The sequence below is a fragment of the Rattus rattus genome, chromosome 2 (genome assembly GCF_011064425.1).
Source record: "Rattus rattus isolate New Zealand chromosome 2, Rrattus_CSIRO_v1, whole genome shotgun sequence".
In the NCBI taxonomy this organism is placed as follows: Eukaryota; Metazoa; Chordata; class Mammalia; order Rodentia; family Muridae; genus Rattus; species Rattus rattus.
Genome location: NC_046155.1, coordinates 170086732 through 170105712, shown reverse-complemented (window position 1 = coordinate 170105712; position 18981 = coordinate 170086732). Strand labels below are relative to the sequence as shown.

General features: G+C 53.2%; 1 protein-coding gene across 1 annotated transcript; it reads left to right on the top strand.

The window, feature by feature from the left end:
- The first annotated feature begins 137 nt into the window (after nt 1–137).
- Phldb3 (pleckstrin homology like domain family B member 3) lies at nt 138–18582 on the top strand. The gene is made up of 16 exons (XM_032894209.1): nt 138–747; nt 965–1411; nt 2369–2548; nt 2743–2880; nt 6635–6763; nt 7594–7752; nt 9205–9315; nt 9437–9520; nt 10231–10344; nt 13860–13959; nt 14104–14194; nt 14277–14364; nt 14729–14785; nt 16010–16217; nt 16809–16894; nt 18142–18582. Exons 2-16 carry the CDS (start codon nt 1181–1183, stop codon nt 18274–18276), a joined length of 1911 nt encoding a protein of 636 aa, XP_032750100.1. The 5' UTR covers nt 138–747; nt 965–1180; the 3' UTR covers nt 18277–18582.
- Nucleotides 18583–18981: the final 399 nt, after the last annotated feature.

Sequence of the window (18981 nt, the reverse complement as noted above, 5' to 3'; positions counted from 1 at the left end):
ACCCAGCTCCTGACGACTAACAGTCGGGTTTGGCATACTAGATATTTTCCTGTTTCTGCCCGGAGAGGAAAGGGTCTGATTGTGACCTTTAACCTCTGCACTCCACCCCATAGTAAACTGTGTGCACGTGGGGCACATTCTGTCTCTGGGCAGATCGCTGACTCAGTCCGGGATACCCCCTCCCCTTGTCCGGCTCCCTAAACCGGTCAGGGCCCTTCCAAAGGGCTTATTAGAGGGGAGAGGCCCCCATCTTCATTCCTATCTTCCTTTGAGGATTTCCTGGGTCTCGGCCTTAGGGAGGCTGTTGTATGCAGGTGGCTAAGAAGCCCAACCCTCCGGGGGCACGGGAATGGGGGCACGAGAGGCTGAGTGGGAGGTCTGGGCGCTGGGCTCTCGCTGGGTGGGGCTGGAGGGGCCGGGATGGCTGGGTGCCTGGGCTGCGGGCGGGGCAGGCTGCTGGTTCCCTCCTCCCAGGAGAGCTGTCGGACCTGTTGTCCCCCCCTCCACTTCCGGGCTGCTGGGGAGGGGGACGGGGCGGCTTCTTTCTCCTCCCTCCCTCCAGCCACCTGTTTAGCCACAGAAGCAGCAGTGCCCCGCGCAGAGCCAGGAAGGAGGCTGGCGATCTATGAGGATCTCCCGGGAAGGAACGGAGGCGTTGGGGCCCCAAGCGCATCCGGAGAGGTAGACATTGCGAGTCCCGAGTTCTGGATCCTGGGGTGAGGAGCCTTGGACGCTGCTGCCTTACAGGTAGATCGGGACCCAACTGTGGAGCTCCAGGGAGGAGGGCCCGGCTAGTACCGAGGGGTTGGAGGAGATGGGGTCTCTTGGAGGCAATCCGGGAAACTGGGGAGGGCTGAAGAAGGGGTTCAGGGATGACACCTACAGCAAAGGGAAGGCTCAGTGTGCGACGCCCCAGCACGGGGAGCGCTGGGACCCCGGATTCAAATTCCCTTCCCACCTCTAGGTGTGTGTCTGTGTGTCACCTTCGGAGCCGACAGCCTCGCCCCAATCACGAGCGGGTCCCCAGGAAATCCACGCCCTCGGAATGTTCGGAGCCAGTCTCTGAACCTTTGGGTTCCGCCCCCTGGGCACGCTCGCGGCGCTCTAGGGCACGCCTACAAACATCGGACCACGCCCCGAAGCCCTGGCCACGCCCACCCCACAGGAATCCGAAGCGGCCATGGGGACACCCAGCACCCTAGAGGAGGGCTCCTTGCCGCCTCAGGTTCCGGAATGCGCGGTCGAGGTCCAGCCTCAAGGGGTCGTGCAGCCTCAGGGCCATCCCGAGGATCCCCAAGAGCACAAGGAGCCCGAGGTCCCAGCGGAGCTTCCAAGCTGCCAAGGGGCTGGGCGGCAGGAGGAAGAGGAAGAAGTGGAAGAAGGTAGCAGCACCGAGAGCTGCCGCGAAGAGGTGAGGGATGAGCCCCCTCCCCCGGGGGGCTGTCTAAACGGACAGACAGACACCCAAGAAGACATAGAAGAACATATGGAGAGAGACTAGACAGAGACCCAGAGTCAAGGAGAGATTATCAATAGACAAGCAGAAACACCCAGTTAGACAAAGTTGGATTTGAAGTCAGAGAGACTCGGGTTGAAACAGAGAAACTGGGTACTGCAGAGACACAGGGAGTGAGACATAGACCCCAAAGAGAGACACAGGGAAGACACACAGACCTGGGGACTGGGGGGAAGAAATGAGGAGATAGAAGAGTGGGGGGGGGGGGCAAGGAGAGAGATCCAGGAACTCTGAAAAAGAGATGCCAAGAGGTTGAGACTCAGGAACAGGTGAGCTCATCGAGTAGAAAGGCACTTGCTGCCAAGTCTGATGACCGGGTTTGATCCCCAGGACCCATATTGATGTAAGGCAAGAATTCTCGGACTCCCACTGGCATTTCAGGTATAAAAAAAAGAAGGAAGGAAAGAAAGGAAGGAAGGAAGGAAGAAAAAAGAAAGGAAGGAAGAAATGGAGGAAGGAAAAAGAAAAGGAAAGGAAGGGAAAGGAAAGGAAAAAGAAAAGAAGGGGTTGGGGATTTAGCTCAGTGGTAGAGCGCTTACCTAGCAAGCTCAAGGCCCTGAGTTCGGTCCTCAGCTCCGGGGGAGGGGGAGAGGAAAGGAAAGGGGGGAAGAAATGGAGGAAAAAAGAGAAAAAAGGAAAAGAAGGAAGGAAAGGAAAGGAAGCTCTACAGTTCAGCTTCGGAGCATGGTGGCTTTGTAGGGTTCCGAACTTGCCGCCTTCCCCTCTTCACGCTCTTGGAGTAGTTTAAGGCATCTCGTGACCCCCAGAGGCACTGCTGGGTTGGGACCAGACCTGTTTGGTGACTATAGGGGGGGCGAGACTTCGTACTTCTCACACCCTCTCTAATTTCAGCCCGAGGCTACCCTGGCCGCACAGATTCCAGCCACACCTTCCCCATGCCTTCCTGGGGAAGAGCTGCGGGGGGCGGCGCGGCGGCTGCGAGGACAGCAGCTGGAGGCACTGACACGCGTGGCTCTGATGGAGCAGCGTGTGAAGGAGTTACAGCGTCAGAAGAAGGAATTGAGGATCGAGGTGAGGATGGGGAGTTCTTGGGAAATCAGCCCGTGAGGGAACCTGCTCCAGAGGGACACCCAGTCCAGTCTAAGCCGTAGGATCCCCTTTGATAAGCAAGTGCTCAAGGCCTGGGGTGTCTTCCAAACTTCCCGTCTCCCAGCCCTGGCTTCACTGACTGCTGCACCCAAACTCTTGCTTTGCTTTTTCTGCAGATGGAGGTGGAAGTGGCCCTGCTCCGGGGTGAGCTGGCGGGAGAACGAGTGGCCGCTCGGCGGGAGGAAGAGCAGCTGCGGGAGCTGCTGGGTCAGCGGGTAGAGTCCCAGCAGAGCAGCCAAGAACAGCGGGAACAGGTTGGTGTGACCAGCGACTTCATCATCACGTTCCTTTCTTCCTGGCTTGGGCTTCCCGGCTGGAACATCCCCTGGTCAGACCTAATGGTTGCTCTTGTTCTTCAGAGAGATTGGGTTCCTGTTCCTCATTTTCCTCTTTCCCAGGCTTGATTTGGATGCCTGACTACTGAGGTCTCTTTCTTGGCTGTCCCATTTAATTTCACAGTTTAATGGTGTACTAGGAAACATTTCAAACCCTTAAAAATTAAATACTCAGTTGGGCTGGGCTCTTGTGCTCCTCAGCTTTAGTAACGATTCATCATCTCACCCAGTTCGCCCCTGTCTTAATATCCCTGGGTACTAGGAATCTAAATCAAGCATGCAAGGCTGAGCCACGCCCCCAGCCCCTCACTGGGGGATTCTAGGCAGGGGCTCTACCACTAGGCCACGCCCCCAACCCCTCACTGGGGGATTCTAGGCAGGGGCTCTACCACTGAGCCACACCCCCAACCCTTCATTGGGGGATTCTACTCAAAGGCAGGGGGGTCTACCACTGAGCCACATCCTCACCTTGTTGCAAGTTTTAAATGCTCATTGTAGAAGTCTTATTATCTGTATATCTTTTAGCAGGTCCACAGAAAAATGAGAACTCTCTCTCTCTCTCTCTCTCTCTCTCTCTCTCTCTCTCTCTGTGTGTGTGTGTGTGTGTGTGTGTGTGTGTGTGTGTGTGTGTGTGTTATTTGAGACTTGTTTTCCCTAAGTAGCCCTGATTGGCTTCGAACCCATGTTTCTCTTGTCTCAGCTTCCTGAGTGCTGGGGTTAAAGGTGTGCATCAGGCTGGCATGTCGTAATTGGTTATCTCGAGTCTTGTTTTGTCTCTAACGGCCCAGTGGGCCTCCCCTACTTGTCTGATTGCTTATTGCTTGTTGAAGAACTAGGTCTTCTGGGTGATACTTTATGGTTCTTCTGTTTTGTGCTGTGTTTTTCGAGCTGGTGTCTTATGTAGCCCTAGCTGGCCTGGAACTTGCTATGTAGACCAGGCTAGACTCAAACCGTTGGAAATACCTGGTTCTGTCTCTTAAGACCTTTTTTGTTGCTCTTAAGACCCGATTAGTCTACTTCTGCCTCCCAAGTGCTGGGATTAAAGGCTTTGTGCCACCACTGTCCAGGGTCTTAAGGCCTTTAAAAAATATTACTTATTTATTTATTTGGTGTGTGTGTGTGTGTGTGTATTCATGACATGCATGTGCATGGTCTCTGACCCCAGAAGAAGAAGAATTCAGAACCCCGGGGGCTGGAGTTACTGATCGTCTGCTGCCTGACATGTCTGCCAGAGGCAAGCTCAGCTCCTTTGCAAGAGCGGAAGTGCATGCTCTAACCTGTCCAGCACCATTGTTTTGTTTTTGAGATAGTATCTCAGATAGCCTGATAGTATCTCAGATAGCCCAGGCTGGCCTTAAACTCAGTATGTAGCTGAGGATGACCTTGAGCTCCCGATTTTTCTGCTTCTCTCTCCCAAGTCCTGGGATTTCGGGCAGCACAGGTCCAGCTGAATTCTGTGTTATTCTTATAGCAAAAGCAGCTGGTGCTGCCTCCTCTTCTTCCCCCTCCCCCTCCTCCCCCTCTCCCCCCTCCCCCTCTCCCCTCTTCCTCCTCCTCCTCTCCTCCTCCACCCTACCCAGGGTCTGTAGCCCAGACTGGTGTTGAACCTGTTGTATTTGAGGATGACTTTGAACTCCTCGTCCCTTGGCCTTCACCACCCAAGTCCTGGAATTTCAGGCCTGCGTGTTAACTCCCAGCCAGGATCTGAGTCTTCAGTTCGTAGCCAGGATGTGGCTGACCATGTGCCTGCGGGGCCAGTCAGTGCCCCCTCTGTTCTCTGGGAAGACATGGTCGCGTGGCCGTAGAGGCGTGGCGAGCTTACAGCGTGCTTTATGCCTTCCCACTGAGTCTAAGGGACCTCAGCTCTGAGTGTTCAGACCTCAGTGAGTCACCCTGATCTTAAGACTCTTTTATCTAAAATGTTGACATCCCTCCAGGTCACGGCTTGGATCAGCCTGAGACAGTCAGTGCTACAGCTCTGTTGTCAGCTGTGCCTCTGTCTGTCTGTCCAGGAGCTGCGTCCCATCACCCTGAGCCCTGATTTCTCTTGAGGTCTGGTTCTGTTTGTTTAGGATTCTAGGTTCTAGTCATTTTATTTTCCCCTCAGACCCAGAAATCTGAGCCCTGAGCCTTTCTTCCCTCAGACTTATGGCAACAGCTCCCTCCCTCCCCTCAACCCACCCCAACTCAGACCCAGAGTCTAAGCCCAGCCCTCCTCCCTCAGACCCACTGGCCCAGCACTAACCTTTCCTCCCTGAGACCTAGGACTCCAGGTCCCAGCTCTCCTCCCTCAGACTCAGGGGTCCAAGGCCCTCCTCCCTCAGACCTAGGGTCCAGGTTACAGCTGTTCTCCCTCAGACTATGTCTGCCCCTTGCCTACCATATCTAGAACTATCCTGAGAATCCCTCTTCTCCACAGTGTGATCTTGGTGTCCCTTCTATCACCACACCATAATCCTACCCCTTCCCCTGCATGCTCCCGTCTGCCCCCTTTGAGACCAACACTCGCCATGCTCCCTCCTTCCCAGCTGTCTTCTTTCCTTATTTCTTTTCCAGTCACACTTCCCAGGCCTGGCTCAGGCTTGCACCTTCTTTGCCGAATGGAAGTTATTCTGAATATGGAGATCCGCTCGTTTTACCATGACTCCACATTAACCCCAATGATAACACTTGACCAAACCAAACATGAACTATACATACGACATTCTCCATGTCATCCCCTACTACAGCATCAGATACTCCTGGGCTGGGGCACTCAGTGGTATGCCTAGAATCCCCAATGGGGGCATGGCTCAGTGGTGACCCCTGCCAAACCCCCAGTGAGGGGCTGGGGCTCAGTGGTGAGCCCTTGCAAATCCCCCAGTGAGGGCTGGGGGCTCCATGTCATCCCCCAGAATCCCCAGTGACAGGGGCATGGCTCAGATACCTGCCTGGGCATGGCTCAGGGGAGCCCTGCCTGAATCCCCAGTGAGGGGCTGGGGCAGGCTCAGCCCCCTGCCTAGAATCCCCCAGTGAGGGGCTGGGGCATGGCTCAGTGGCCCCTCCAGTGAGGGGCTCCACAGTCCAGCACTGGTATATCATTCAGAAGATTCAATCCACTCGGCTGCAAAAAGCCTTAATTAATCAACAGTAATCATGAAGAGGAGGGAAGAAGTGGAGTCCATGCTGCAGGTCCCATGTTGCATGTTTCTGCCCTCACAGTCCCCAGCTGAAACAGCTTTGTGCTGTGCTGGAGGGCAGGGCCTGAGGCTGACCTACCTTAGCTCTCCATTTTCACACAGCACGACTGTGCTTTTACATTGATGCCTTCGTTTGTCCCTCCCTCTGACACCCCTCTTTCCTTTCCACCCCTCTGGCTTCTCCTTCCTTCTTCCTGTTCGCCCCTTCCTCCTTCCCTCCCTTCCTTTAAAAGGTCTGGCTCTGTGACCCAGGCTAGTCTTGAACCTGCCACTCTCCTGCCTCCATCTATCAAGTGCTGGGTTTATAGGCGCATGCCGCCTTCTCTGGCTGTCTCCTGTTTCTTATACTGTTTCCTTGGTAACTCCTCTAGGGCAGGGCCGTAAAGCAGACCTGGGGGTCCTGCTGTGAGGAGCAGGCATCCCAGCAGGGCCTGGGTCCTGGTTGGGTCGTTTCCTTGCCTCAGTTCAGGTCCACAGCCTGCTTGTTCTCTCAGGAGCAGAGGCAGCTGAGCCAGGAGCGGGATCATGTGGAAAGTCTTCGCCAGAGACTTAGGGAGGCCCAAGGACATCTTGATTCACAGCCAGAGGACCAGAGAGAGAGGCTCTCACAAGGGGTACAAGAGGTGAGGGCTCTTCAGACCTGCTTAGAAATGGATTCCATGTCTGTCTTTCACTAGGACCCCAAAATCTTGGCCCAGCCCGCCTCCCTCAGATGTGGGGTTCTGTTCCCCAGCCCTCCTCCCTCAGTTGTGGGGTTCTGTTCCCCAGTCCTCCCTCAGATGTGGGGTTCTAGGCCCCAGCCCTCCTCCCTCAGATGTGGGGGTTCTAGGTCCCAACCCTCCTCCCTCAGATGTGGGGTTCTGTGCCCCAGCCCTCCTCCCTCAGATGTGGGGTTCTGTTCCCCAGTCCTCCTCCCTCAGATGTGAGGTTCTGTGTCCCAGTCCTCCTCCCTCAGATGCAGGGTTCTATGCCCTAACCTTCCTCCCTCAGATGTGGGGTTCTATGCCCCAGCCCTCCTCCCCCTGAGGTGGGGTTCTGTGCCCCAGTCCTCCTCCCTCAGATGCAGGGTTCTATGCCCTAACCTTCCTCCCTCAGATGTGGGGTTCTAGGCCCCAGTCCTCCTCCCTCACGTTGTGGGGGTCTGTTCCCCAGTCCTCCTCCCTCAGATGTGGGGTTCTGTTCCCCAGTCCTCCTCCCTCAGATGTGAGGTTCTGTGTCCCAGTCCTCCTCCCTCAGATGCAGGGTTCTATGCCCTAACCTTCCTCCCTCAGATGTGGGGTTCTAGGCCCCAGCCCTCCTCCCTTGAGTCCATGGGTCCAGGCCCCAGTCCTTCTGACCCAGCAGTGCTGACCTGTCTTCTCCCTCAGGTCTAGGGGCCTGGGTTAAGCCCACCAGCTCACTCCTTCCTCAGTCTAGGGATCCAGTCTCCAGTCCCTTGTGTCCCCCCACTCAGATCAGAGAGCAGCTGGATGCAGCCCAGCGTACCTATGAGGATCTGGAGTTCCAGCAGCTGGAGCGTGAGAGCCGCGTGGAGGAGGAACGGGAAAGTCCTGATGTCCCAGCTCCGGACTCCAAGGTCCGGGAACTTCAGGCCAGTGTGGCTCAGCACAAGGTGAGTTCCCCAGACCAGCCCTGCCTCCTTCTCCATCCCTCCCTCTCCCCCATTTCCATGGTAGTTCTGGAAATTCACTGTGTGTCAGACACAGTGATGACCATCCACGAGCCACCGACCAACTCCTATGTGTTAGAGCATGAGTGCCACTGTATTCATGGAAGTCAGAGAGCAGGAGTCCATTCTTTCCTTCCACTATATTCCCTGGGATCGAACTCATATTGTGAGGTTTGACAGCAAGCACCTTTACCTTCTGAGCCCTCTCGCTGTCAGTTTTATGTCCAGAGTTTGGCCCTGCCCTGTGGGGACAAGTTTAGCTATACAGCTCAGCTTCCCTCCCAGCCGTTTGTGGTTAAACAGTCCTGACTGGGGTCTCCCTCTCACACTTCTTCCGGTAGATTGTTGTTCTTTTCCTTCCCTTGGTTTCTGTGTGCATGGCACCCAGGCTGCCTGGATCCAGCTGTGTAGCCGAGGATGACTTTAAACTTGTAATCCTCCTGCCTCGGCCTTGGGAGTGATGGGACTGCAGATGTGCTCCATCACATCCCGTTTATGTTGAGGGTGGGACCCAAGGCTTTGAACTTCCCAGGCAAGCACTCTGCCAACTGTGCCACAGGCTAGCCCGAAGACTCACTATGTAGCCCAGGCTGGCCTCATATCTGAGGCAATTCTGCCTCAGGCTCTTGGGTGTTGTAATTCCAGATATGGCTCCCCTTTCTCTGTTTATTATTATTATTACTACTACTATTATTATACTATTATTATTATTATTATTGTTATACTATTATTAGGGTTTTTTGTTTTGTTTTGTTTTTCAATTTTTTGAGATAGTAGTTCTCTGTGTAGCCTTGGCTATCCCGGACTCACTTTGTAGACCAGGCTGGCCTCAGATTTGCCTGCCTCTGCCTCTCACATGCTGGAATCAAAGTCATGCACCACCACTCCCAGCTTAAGGTTTATTTTTATTTATTTACTTTAACTATGTGCGTATGAGGCTGTATGCAAGTGTGTGTGTGTGTGTGTGTGCGCATATGCATCTGTGTGCGCAGGCACACGCAGGAGTCCATGGGGGCCATAAAGGAGTGTCAGATCCATCCCTTGGAGCTGGAGAAGTTTCCTGTTGTGGGTGCTGGGAACCGGACTGGAGTCCTCTACGAGACCTCTTTTTTTTTTTTTTTCTTTTTTTTGAGACCTAACCCAGGGCCTTAACTTCCTAGGCAAGCGCCTACCACTGAGCTAAAAGTCTCTCTGATCTTGATGAGTTTTTGACCTGGGTCTCCCTTGGCTTCTGTCACTAACCCTAGATGTCTTCTGGGCCCTGGCCTCCAAAAACCAAAAAAGAGCGCTCTCCCTCCCCAGTTCCTGAGGTATCTGGGGTGGGGATGGGGATACAGGGCACCCGTGGGAGGGTGTCCTGGAATCGTGAGTGACCACAATGGGGGTCCCCTGCAGCGCCGCATCCTGGTCTTGGAGGAACAGCTCAGGTCTCTGGGGGAGCAGATGGCTGCAGAGAGCTGGGGGCTGAGCAGGAAGAAGGAGGAGGCTGTTCAGGCTCTTACTCAGGTGGGTTCCTCCCCGAGACCTGCCCCACCCCCTCGCCTCCCAGGTAGCCCCCAAAGTCAGATGCTCAATGGGTGTGGCCCTTCTGCTGAGACATCGCCACCTCTCTCTCTCCCTCTCCTAGGAAAGGAGCCGGCTGTTTGAGCTCAATTGCCTTCAGGGAACATGTGGTGGGGACTTCTCTGAGCCTGACCAAGCGCTCACCAAGGTAGGGGACTTCCTGGACCTGCTGGTCCTCCCCCTTCCCTGAGGGCCTGGGTCCCAAACTCTTCCAGGAGCCGGGAGTGTGAGCTTTTGGCCTCTCCTCCCTCAGACTGGAGTCCAGGCCTAGCTCTTCTCCCTCAAGTCTATGCCTTAGACCTCTTCCCTCAGACTTCAGAACAAGGAGTCAAGGCCCTAGCTCCCTCAAGACCGGGGTATTGGGGGTGGGGAGGTGTCGGGAGGAAAGTTTGAAGTGCCAGCCAAAGAACTGGCTTTCAATGCCCATAGCCATGGCTCATGCTGGGAGATTGAACGGTGAGGACTATATTCTGGTTCTCTTGTGATCAGACCTTTGCTTTTCCATCTGAGAAATGGACTGGTACTGGCAGTCTGGGGCTAGAGCATTTGTGAACTGTCAGTGCTGTGTGGGTGTGGGTGTGGGTGTGTGGGGGTGTGTGTGTCCTGAAACCAAGCAGTGCATGCATGTGTGATCCATCTGTCTGTGTACTACATGCATGCCCAGTGCCCAAAGAGGCCAGAAGAGGGCACTGGATCCCCTGGGCCTGGAGTTACAGATGGTTTTGAGCCTCCATATGGTTGCTCAGAATCAAACCTGGGTCCTCTAGAAGAGCAGCCAATGCTCTTAACCACTCAGCCACCTCCCCAGCTCTCCACCCCAACCCCCGACTTTCTGTAACCATTGCTCTCTCTTCCCAGCTGCTGTTCACACAGAAGACAGACCGCCAGCTGCTGGTGCTGCAGGACCCCCTTGCGCATGCGGCCGCCAGCTCCACCTCTTCGTGTCTCTTCTCAGTGCACAGCTCCCTGCAGGTGCTGCCCCGCTCTGTTTGCGCATGTGCACACTGGGGAGGGAGGGGCTGGCAGCAGAGGTGCATCAGGAACCTCCGCTGGTGCGCTCTGCCTAGGGATGAGGGGATGGGAGGATAGGTGGGGACACAGCTCACAGGATATTAGATGACACGAATTTATTCTTATTATTAATCTTCTTTTTGTCTAACACCACGTCTCCCATGCAAGATGGGAGCCTGTAACCTAAGAGTGAAATTTACGAGTGACCAACTGGCTACTTTAATGAGGTCTTCTCTCTCTACCCCTCCCGGCCCAGCACTCTGCCTCAGTGTCATATATAGATATCTGTACCACATGCGTTCTGATGTCCTCAGAGGCCGGGAGAGGGCGTCAGGTCTCCTAGAACTGGAGTTACAGAGGGTTGTGAGGCACCAGCTGGGCATCAAATATCAAACCCGGGTCCTACGGAAGAGCAGCCAGTGCTCTTAACCACTAAGCCATCTCTACAGCCCTGTTGATCACTTTAAAAACTATCCGTATCGCTTCTCAGCCTTTTGGGTAAGATCAAGTGTAAAAAATATTTGTCGGCGACTTGTTTTCCCTTTTGAGAGGTGTACTCAATTCACTGGCCTATTCTTGTTCGGCAGATTTGGGTTTCCTCGGTGGTGTGTGTGTGTGTGTGTGTGTGTCTGTGTGTGCGTGTGTGTGTGTGTGTGTGTGTGTGTAGAATCCATCTGAAGTCCTGCTGGAGCGATAGCCTGGGTTCTGTGGCCGCCTCTTCACTCTGCTGTCCTTGCCTGCTGTACAAAGGCTTTTTAACTCTACAAAACCCGGTTTCTCGGTCCTCAGAATTATTCCCTGTGCCGTCTGAATCCTTTTCAGAAAGTTCTTGTCTATGCCTCTGTCTTGAGTATTTTCCTCTAGCAGTCCTAGTGGCTAAGGTTTTATTTTAGATTGGTTTGTCTTATTTATGTGTATGAGTGTTCTGCCTGTGTTTCTGTGTGTGCTGTGCATGCAGTACTGGGAGTGGCCAGAAGAGGGTGTCGTATCTCCTGGAACTAGAATCGTAGATGGTTGTGAGCCACTATGTGGTTGCTGAGAATTGAACCTAGGTCCTCTGGAAGAGCAGCTGGTTCTCTTAACTGCCGAACCATCTCTCTAGCCCTTTATTTGTGAGGGTCTCACTCTGTAGCCCAGGCTGGTGTCCTGCTTGCATGTCCTTCCACATACTGGAAAACATCTTTCATGTGTGTTTGGTGGTGCATGCTTGTAATCCCAGCACTCAGGAGGCAAAAGAAGGAGGGTAGACCCTGGCCAGCCTTGGCTACACAGAGAGATGCTGTCTTAAAATAATAAAACTAAAGCCAGAGGAGGTGACAGGCGCCTGTAATTCCAGCACTTAGGAATTGGAGGGAGGAGGATTGTGAATTTGAGGCTAGCCTGAGCTATAGCAAAATTTAGGGCCAGCCTAGGCTACACAACAAGATCCTATCTCTGAATGGATAAGTAAATAAATAAAAACTAAAATTAAAAAAGCAAATAAAAACTAAAATTAAAAAAGCAAATAATCTCTAGATAGCTCTTTAAAATAAATGAACTCAGCAGATCATATTTACTTATTTTTTAAAGATTGATTTATTTCATGTATATGAAGCTCTATCTGCATGGTCAGAAAAGGCATTGGATCCCATTACAGATGGATGTGAGCCACCATGCTGTTGCTGGGAATTGAACTGAGGATCTTTGGAAGAGCAGCCTGTGCTTTTCACCACTGAGCCATCTCTCCAGCTCTTTAGATGACTTTTAATCTCCAATGGGAGGCCACGCTCTGCCAGTAGCCACCATGTTGTTTTGTTTTGTCAATTTCTGTCACTGGTGTATTGGGTCTGGGGAGCCGTGACCAGCTATATGAAATAGGGTGGATAATAAACTTTATAACAAATATTGGCCACTAAGAAAAATTTTTTTTTGAGACAGGCTCTCATGTAGCCCAGGCTAGCTTCAAATGTACTGAATTGCTCCTGAGTGCTAGGATTAGAGGCATGTACCACCATGCTCAATTACATGTGATGCTGGGGGGTCAAGCCCATGGCTTTGTTGGGCCAGCACTCTACTGAGAAACATCCCCAGTCCTTTAATTATTTTCTGATGCTGGAGTTAAAATTAGGGCCTCAGCTGGGACAGTTAGCTGGTGGCTTTCCTAGGCAGTACTCCAGACCCTTTGGTGTCCACATGTGCACGGATCTCCACATACGCTGAGTCTGCGGTGAGCTGAGGCACAGCATTATGGTAGGAGGGTGTGACAGAGCAGGGGCTGTTCACCTCATGTCAACCGAGACGCAGAGAGCATAAGAGTGGTTGGGGGCAAGAGGAACCTGCCCAGGAGATACCCTAAGAAACCTACTCTCCAGAGAGACCCTCTCTCTTGCTGGTATGTGTGTTCCTGTTTATGTGTGTGTGGATGCCAGAGTCAACCTCTGCTATTGTTCCTAAGGAGCTGTATCTCTTGTTTGCTTTTAAAGATTTATTTCTAGCCAGGTGTGGCGGTGCACGCCTTTAATCCCAGCACTCCAGAGACAGGCAGGAGGATCTCTGTGAGTCTGAGGCCATCCTGGGCTACTTCGAGAGCTCCCGGCCTCTGGAAGTGCTGTGTGTATTCTTAGCCATCACTCAGTGTCCCTGACCCTTTTAAAATATTTTTTCTTTTCTTTTTTTCGGAGCTGGGGGCCGAACCCAGGGCCTCTACCACTGAGCTAAATCCCCAACCCAAAATATTTTTTTTTAATGTATGTGTGTCTGTGCGGCCGGTGGGTTTGTACACATGAGTGCAGTACCCACAGCGACCAGAAGAGGGCGTTTGAGCCCCTGAAAGTGGAGTTACTGGTGGTGGTGAGCTGCCATATGTAGATGCTGGGAACCGAACTTGGGTCGTTTGTGGGAACAGTAATTGTTCTTCTGACTCATCTCTCCAGGCCCCATCTCTGTTTTTTGAGGCGGGCTCTCTCACTGGGTTCTGAGGCTTATAGATCGGGCCAGGTCAGTAATAGCCAGGGATCCATCTGTTCTACCTCCCTAGAGGCGTTACTGCCACACTGGATTTTATTTCTCACATTTGTCTATTTATTGACAGGGGTGGGGGTGGGGAGTGCAATGCATGATTAGGCATACCCTGAACATCACCGAACAGCCGGTAGGAATCATCAATCTTATTCTTAGACTTGGCGTCCTGGGCTTGCGCCGTCTTGCTGGACAATGACTTCCTACATGGATGGATGTCTGGTGTTTAGGTTTACATGGAAAACTCTTTCTGAGCTATGTCAACAGCGTTCGCTACACGGGGCCAGTCTTGTAGTTGGCACCGCCTCCAAGTGATGCCGTCCAATCAAGAGTGCACTCACGGGTTAATTGACTGATAGAGTTGGAGACTTTTCCATCCACTCAGCCCCCAGAGGCACAGCTGTCAGTGAGCGAAGCCATTATTCTAAGCACCTCTGGGGGACGCTTACCTTACAAACACAACCTTTGTGTGTTTTCAGGGGTCTATTGGTCTCCAGAGGACAGGAAGCCTGCCCCGGAGGAGGGGAGACAGGGCCAGCCAGAGGGGATCCTCCCGACCTTTGTCCGTCCACTGTACAGGTGAGGACACTTCTGTTTTCCCCCTGCCCTTGTCCTCAGCCATCCTGCAGCGGAGGATGGAAAAACAGCTTGGGTGTGGGCTGGAGAAGTAGAGGGATGAAGGAGGAAACGTCTGGCCTCCACATCCCGTGCCCTCTTCCTCAGGACCCCTGGAGGCCTCTGCTCTTACACAAGCTGTGGGGACCCCTGGGAGACACCCTCTCTATCAGCTGCTCAACTGTGGCCCTGGGAATAGGTGAGACGTGAGAGGGAGTGGGGAGAGGGAGAAGGAGGCCAGCCAACGTAACCATCATATAATCTCTGCTTTGTCCGCCTAGAAACTCTGTGCTTCACCCAGACATCGCACATATGGAGCGACTCCTGAAGCAGGCTGTGGCCGAGAGGGAACGGCTGCTCAAGGCCAGGGTGAGACCGCAGGCCCTGTTCCTTAAAAAGAGGCATTTGACCCTAACCCACTTTTTTACATGCACGACTACAAACCCAGCCCTCCTGCCTCAGACTCAGGGTCCCATGTCCTAGTCCTCCTCCCTCAGACCCAGGACTCCAGGCCCTAGCCCTCTTCCCTCAGATACAGGGGTCTAGCCCCAACCCTCTTCCATTAGACCCAGGAGTCCAGAACCCAACCCTCCTCCTCCCTCAGACCCAGGGCTCCAAGGCCTCCGCTCTCCTCCTTCAGATACAGGGTCCAGCCCCACCCCCACCCCCTTATTCAGATATTTCTCTGTCTTACACGTTGGATTCCCATTGATTCTCCCTCATCAATCCACAGGAAGGGATGAGAAGAAGCCAAGAAAGTTCCACAGACCCTGCAGTTCCCGCCATCATGGTTAGTCCCCTCTGTCCTCCCTGGGTGCTTTTGCCTTTTATTAAATGCCACTGTCTCCTGCTCTCCGACCAAAAGGGTCCTGAAGTTAAGTCCAGAGGTCCCGTTCCTACTCCTGTTTCACTCCCCCACGCCCATGGTCTTTGCTTAGGTTACTGACTGCGTCTCTTTGTTCTTTTTAACTATTTATTTACTATTTCCGTAAGTCGTGCGTAGCTAGGCAGGCGAGCACATGCCACGGTGCACATGTGGAGGTCAGAGGACTTGTGAAAGTCATTTCTCTATTTCCGCTACGTGGGTCCCAGGGATCGAACTCAGACCATCAGGGTTGGCGGCAAGCGCTGTTTCCCAGCCGCACGATCTCCCCATCCCCTTGTTCTTGTCTTTCTGTATGGTTGGGTGTTTTGGAGCCCTGTGTGTTCATTCCAAGCTGCACCCTGAGCTACCATCCCAGGTCTTCTCCTGTCCATACGCCAGTAACTATTTCAGCCGTTATTATTATGAAGAGCAAACATTTGTGGCAGTTTAAACATTTTAATTATAGAAAGACTTCGTGGCACCAGGGACCGAGTTCCGTCCCCAGCACTACATAAGCCAGTAGTGTCGGCTTTATGCCTGTGATCCCAGCACTTGGGAGGCAGAAGCAGGGAGACCAGAAACTCAAAGATTGTCTTCCATGACAGAGCCAGCATGGGCTGAGAGAGACCCCCGCAGGAAGGGCGTTGTATCTTTCAGGGTTGCTCTGCACAAACCCATCCTCATTAAAAATGCAGCGCCAGTCACATCATTTATTAAACAGCCCCTGCTGAGTACATTGTGTGACCCAGCTGTGCTTGTGTGCACAGACCAGCATGGCTCTGAGACTGGTGCCTCCATGATCAACGGCTGGCTGATGGGGAGGATGCTGAGGGAACTGGGGCTCTCAGGTGGGCGGAGTCCATGAAAGTGGCTCACTTAGGAAGGAGGGTAAGGGTCACTGTCCCGGTCCTGCCTCACAAACTTTGTGACTTCGATGTGACTCTTCTGTCAAACGGAGACTTTCTTTGGTTTTGATTTGGCCTTTGAGATGCCCTTCGTAGCCCAGGCTGGCTTCGAACTCACTCTGGAGCCAGGGGTAAACTCACTCTGGAGCCTTTGCAAAGGCTGCATGGAGCTGGCCGGCTAGGCTGCAGTCCCTCTCTTTGCTCCTGGCTCCTGGGTCAATGACCCCTTCTCTGTGTTCTACAGGCCCCACCACACCCTCCTGGTCCCCAGGACCTGGACCTCGCCCAGCACCTGGAACGCTGGGGCCACAATCCGGAAAGCTGCCCCCACTTGCGGGTGTCCGGGGGCTACTGTCGTGGGCCCCTGGTGAAGATGGGCGGCCGTATCAAAACGTGGAGGAAACGCTGGTTTTGCTTTGACCGGCAGGCGCGCCGTCTGGCTTACTACGCTGGTAAGCTGGGAGACCAGGCAGCCAGGAGGCTTCAAGCCTGGGGTTGGAAAATCAAGACAGCCCCCTTCCGCCCCCACTTCCCTGCTGCCAGGGGACCCAGGGGTTAGGCTCCCAACCCCTTCCATACACTCAAGTCTAGGTTAAAGTCCTTCTGTCTCATAACACAACTCCCAACCCCTTCCTCCCTAAGCCACCGAGAATCCCCCCAGCCTCTACTCACCATAGTAGTAGAAGGTTCCAAACTCCTCTGTGTTAACAGGAATTTGAAACAGTTCTGGCTCCAGATGGGAGCCTAGACCAGTCAGTGACCCACCCACTGGATCACCCAGAGCCCTGACCATCCTTTCTTTCCAGAGGGACCCAGGTGCTCCAGAACTTCTGTCCCTGAACCCATTTCCAGGTTTCTGTAGTCTCTAGACCTGTGTGTCTCCCATCTAACATAGAAATCCACCTCCCTCCTGCCTTAGGGTTATCACAGTGTCATAATCTATATTACAGCCCAATGACCCCAGTACACACACACACACACACACACACACACACACACACCTGTCTCTAACTAGATCTGTTTCCTCCCTCTCTTCCCACCAGACAAGGAAGAGAGCAAGCTCAAAGGTGTCATCTATTTCCAGGCCATCGAAGAAGTGTACTGTGACCACTTACGCTGTGCCTCCAAGGTGACTCCCTGCTCAGTGCCACGGTGCCCTCCCACTGAGCACCTATGGCTAAGCCTCAGCCTCAGCCCATCTCTAGGTCACCCTGGGAGAGCCCACTCTTGCTCTACTCACAGTCCAGCACTGGAGCGTAACTAGAGCTCAGAGCCTGGGGCTGCACTGTACACTCAGTCTGTAGAGAGCTTGCCTAGCATGCACAGAGCCCTGAGTTCAAGCCCCCAGCATCGTAGACACTGGGCACAGTGGTATACAGCTGGAACTTCAGCTCCAGGAGGGCAGGGGCGGGTGAGTGAGTGTGAAGCCAGCCTAGAAAACATACTGAGTTCCAGAACGGTCAGGGCTCCGTGGAGATCCTGGAGTGAGGGGAGAAGGGTGGTGTCAGATTCTGGTTTAGCACATGCTTGTGGGTCTGAAGCTGGAGGCCCGGATTATAAGGGAGACAAAGTGTAAGGGCAGAAAGAAATGTTGGCAGCTGATATTAGAATCCTCTTTGGAAAGGAGCCAACCATGGTTGGTTGGGTTTTTTTTCCTTATTTATTTAATTATTTATTTATTCATTCATTTATTTATTTATTTTTGAATCAGGGTTCCTCTGTGTGACCCTGGCTGTCCTGGAACTGGCATTACAGATGGCCGTGAGCACCATGTGGGTACTGGGAACTGAACCTTAGTTCTCCAAGAGCCGCCAGTGCTCCCAACTGCCCATCCATCTCTCCAGCCCCCAGCTATGGCTGAATTGGAGTCACAGTTGATTTAAAAAAACAAAAACTTAAGTCTTAGTCTTTTCTTCCAAAAAAACCCCCCAAAAAACCAAACATAATAACACAACAACAATAACAACAAAAGCTCAAAACGGCACATTCCAACCCCTTCCCTCGGGACTTAAAACAAAATGGATAGAAGAAGGGGTTTACCCATTTGGTGGTCAGTATATAGGCTCCAGCTGGGAGTGGTGTAATCTCAGCCCTCAGGAGGCTGAGCAGCAAGCCTGAGGCTAGCCTGAGCTACGAAGTCAAACCCACTCTCAAAAAAGAGAGGCTGGAGAAAGACGAAAATAAAAATTAAAAAGTCAGGTATGGTGGCACACACCATTATCCCCACACTGAGGTGGCCGACACAGTTTGATATCTGAGGCCAGCTTGGACGAGTTCTATGGCAGTCAGTGAAGAAAAGGGAGCAGGCATTCTAGCCGGGTTTAGGAAGACAATCGTAGACATTGATCCAACCACCCTCCCCCTTGCTTATTCCAGAGCCCCAACCCCCTCCTGACCTTCTGTGTCAAGACCTACGAACGCCTTTTCTATATGGTGGCCCCCAACCCGGAAGCCATGCGAATTTGGATGGTCGTCATCGGGACAGCTGCGGACGAAAACCACGCCCCCTGACCCCCTAGCGGTCCCGCCCTCTGAGAAAGGAGGTTCCCGCGAGCTGCGCCCCTAGACGCACCTTCCGGCCTTTGAGGCCCCGCCCACTTCAGGAAACTCTCGGCCCCGCCCCTTTGGCCTTCTCCTGAGCGCTGCAGCCGCTCTAGCTCAGCGGGCCTGAGCCACGGAGGTCTGGGCTGCAGGTGGCTTCCAGGCGGCATCGCCAGGCCCTGGAGGCCCCGCTTGGGGGCAGGAGGAAGATTACAGGGGCGGAAGGAACTATTTATTGGTGCTCCTCTGATACCGAATTAAACGTGGTGAAAAAACAGGGTTGCTGGTGTGGATTCCAATGCTGAAGTCCTGAGGCCCCTCTGCCCTTAGGCAGAACTCCTGAGCCAAGGGTTTCCCTAACGATAGAGACTTCTCACCCCTAAGGTCATGCATGGACGGGAGAAGAGATGGGCAGACATCTGCGATTTGGAGTTTCTAATATGTAGATTTATCTGCCTTCGTGCATTTTTGACCCGTCAGCTTCGAGCAGGCTCTAGAAACGTCTGTGCGCCCTCCTTCCTGAATTTTCTTTAGGGTTTCCCCCTCTGCCCTCTTCCCTGTGTAAGATTTTAAGTTCAGTGGCCCCACCTGAAAGCCCCCTACTTCGATTCCCAGATGACCAAGCGCTTTCCTTTGAGTCCTCCCATTATGCCCTGTTGTTCCCAGTGACACCTG

Bases quoted from the DNA above. Each gene is read 5' to 3' on its own strand.
- Phldb3 (XM_032894209.1), top strand. From the start codon at position 1,181: ATGGGGACACCCAGCACCCTAGAGGAGGGCTCCTTGCCGCCTCAGGTT. The intron at 16,218-16,808 runs GTAAGCTGGGAG...TCTTCCCACCAG, and splicing joins CCGTCTGGCTTACTACGCTG to ACAAGGAAGAGAGCAAGCTC. The intron at 16,895-18,141 runs GTGACTCCCTGC...TGCTTATTCCAG, and splicing joins ACTTACGCTGTGCCTCCAAG to AGCCCCAACCCCCTCCTGAC.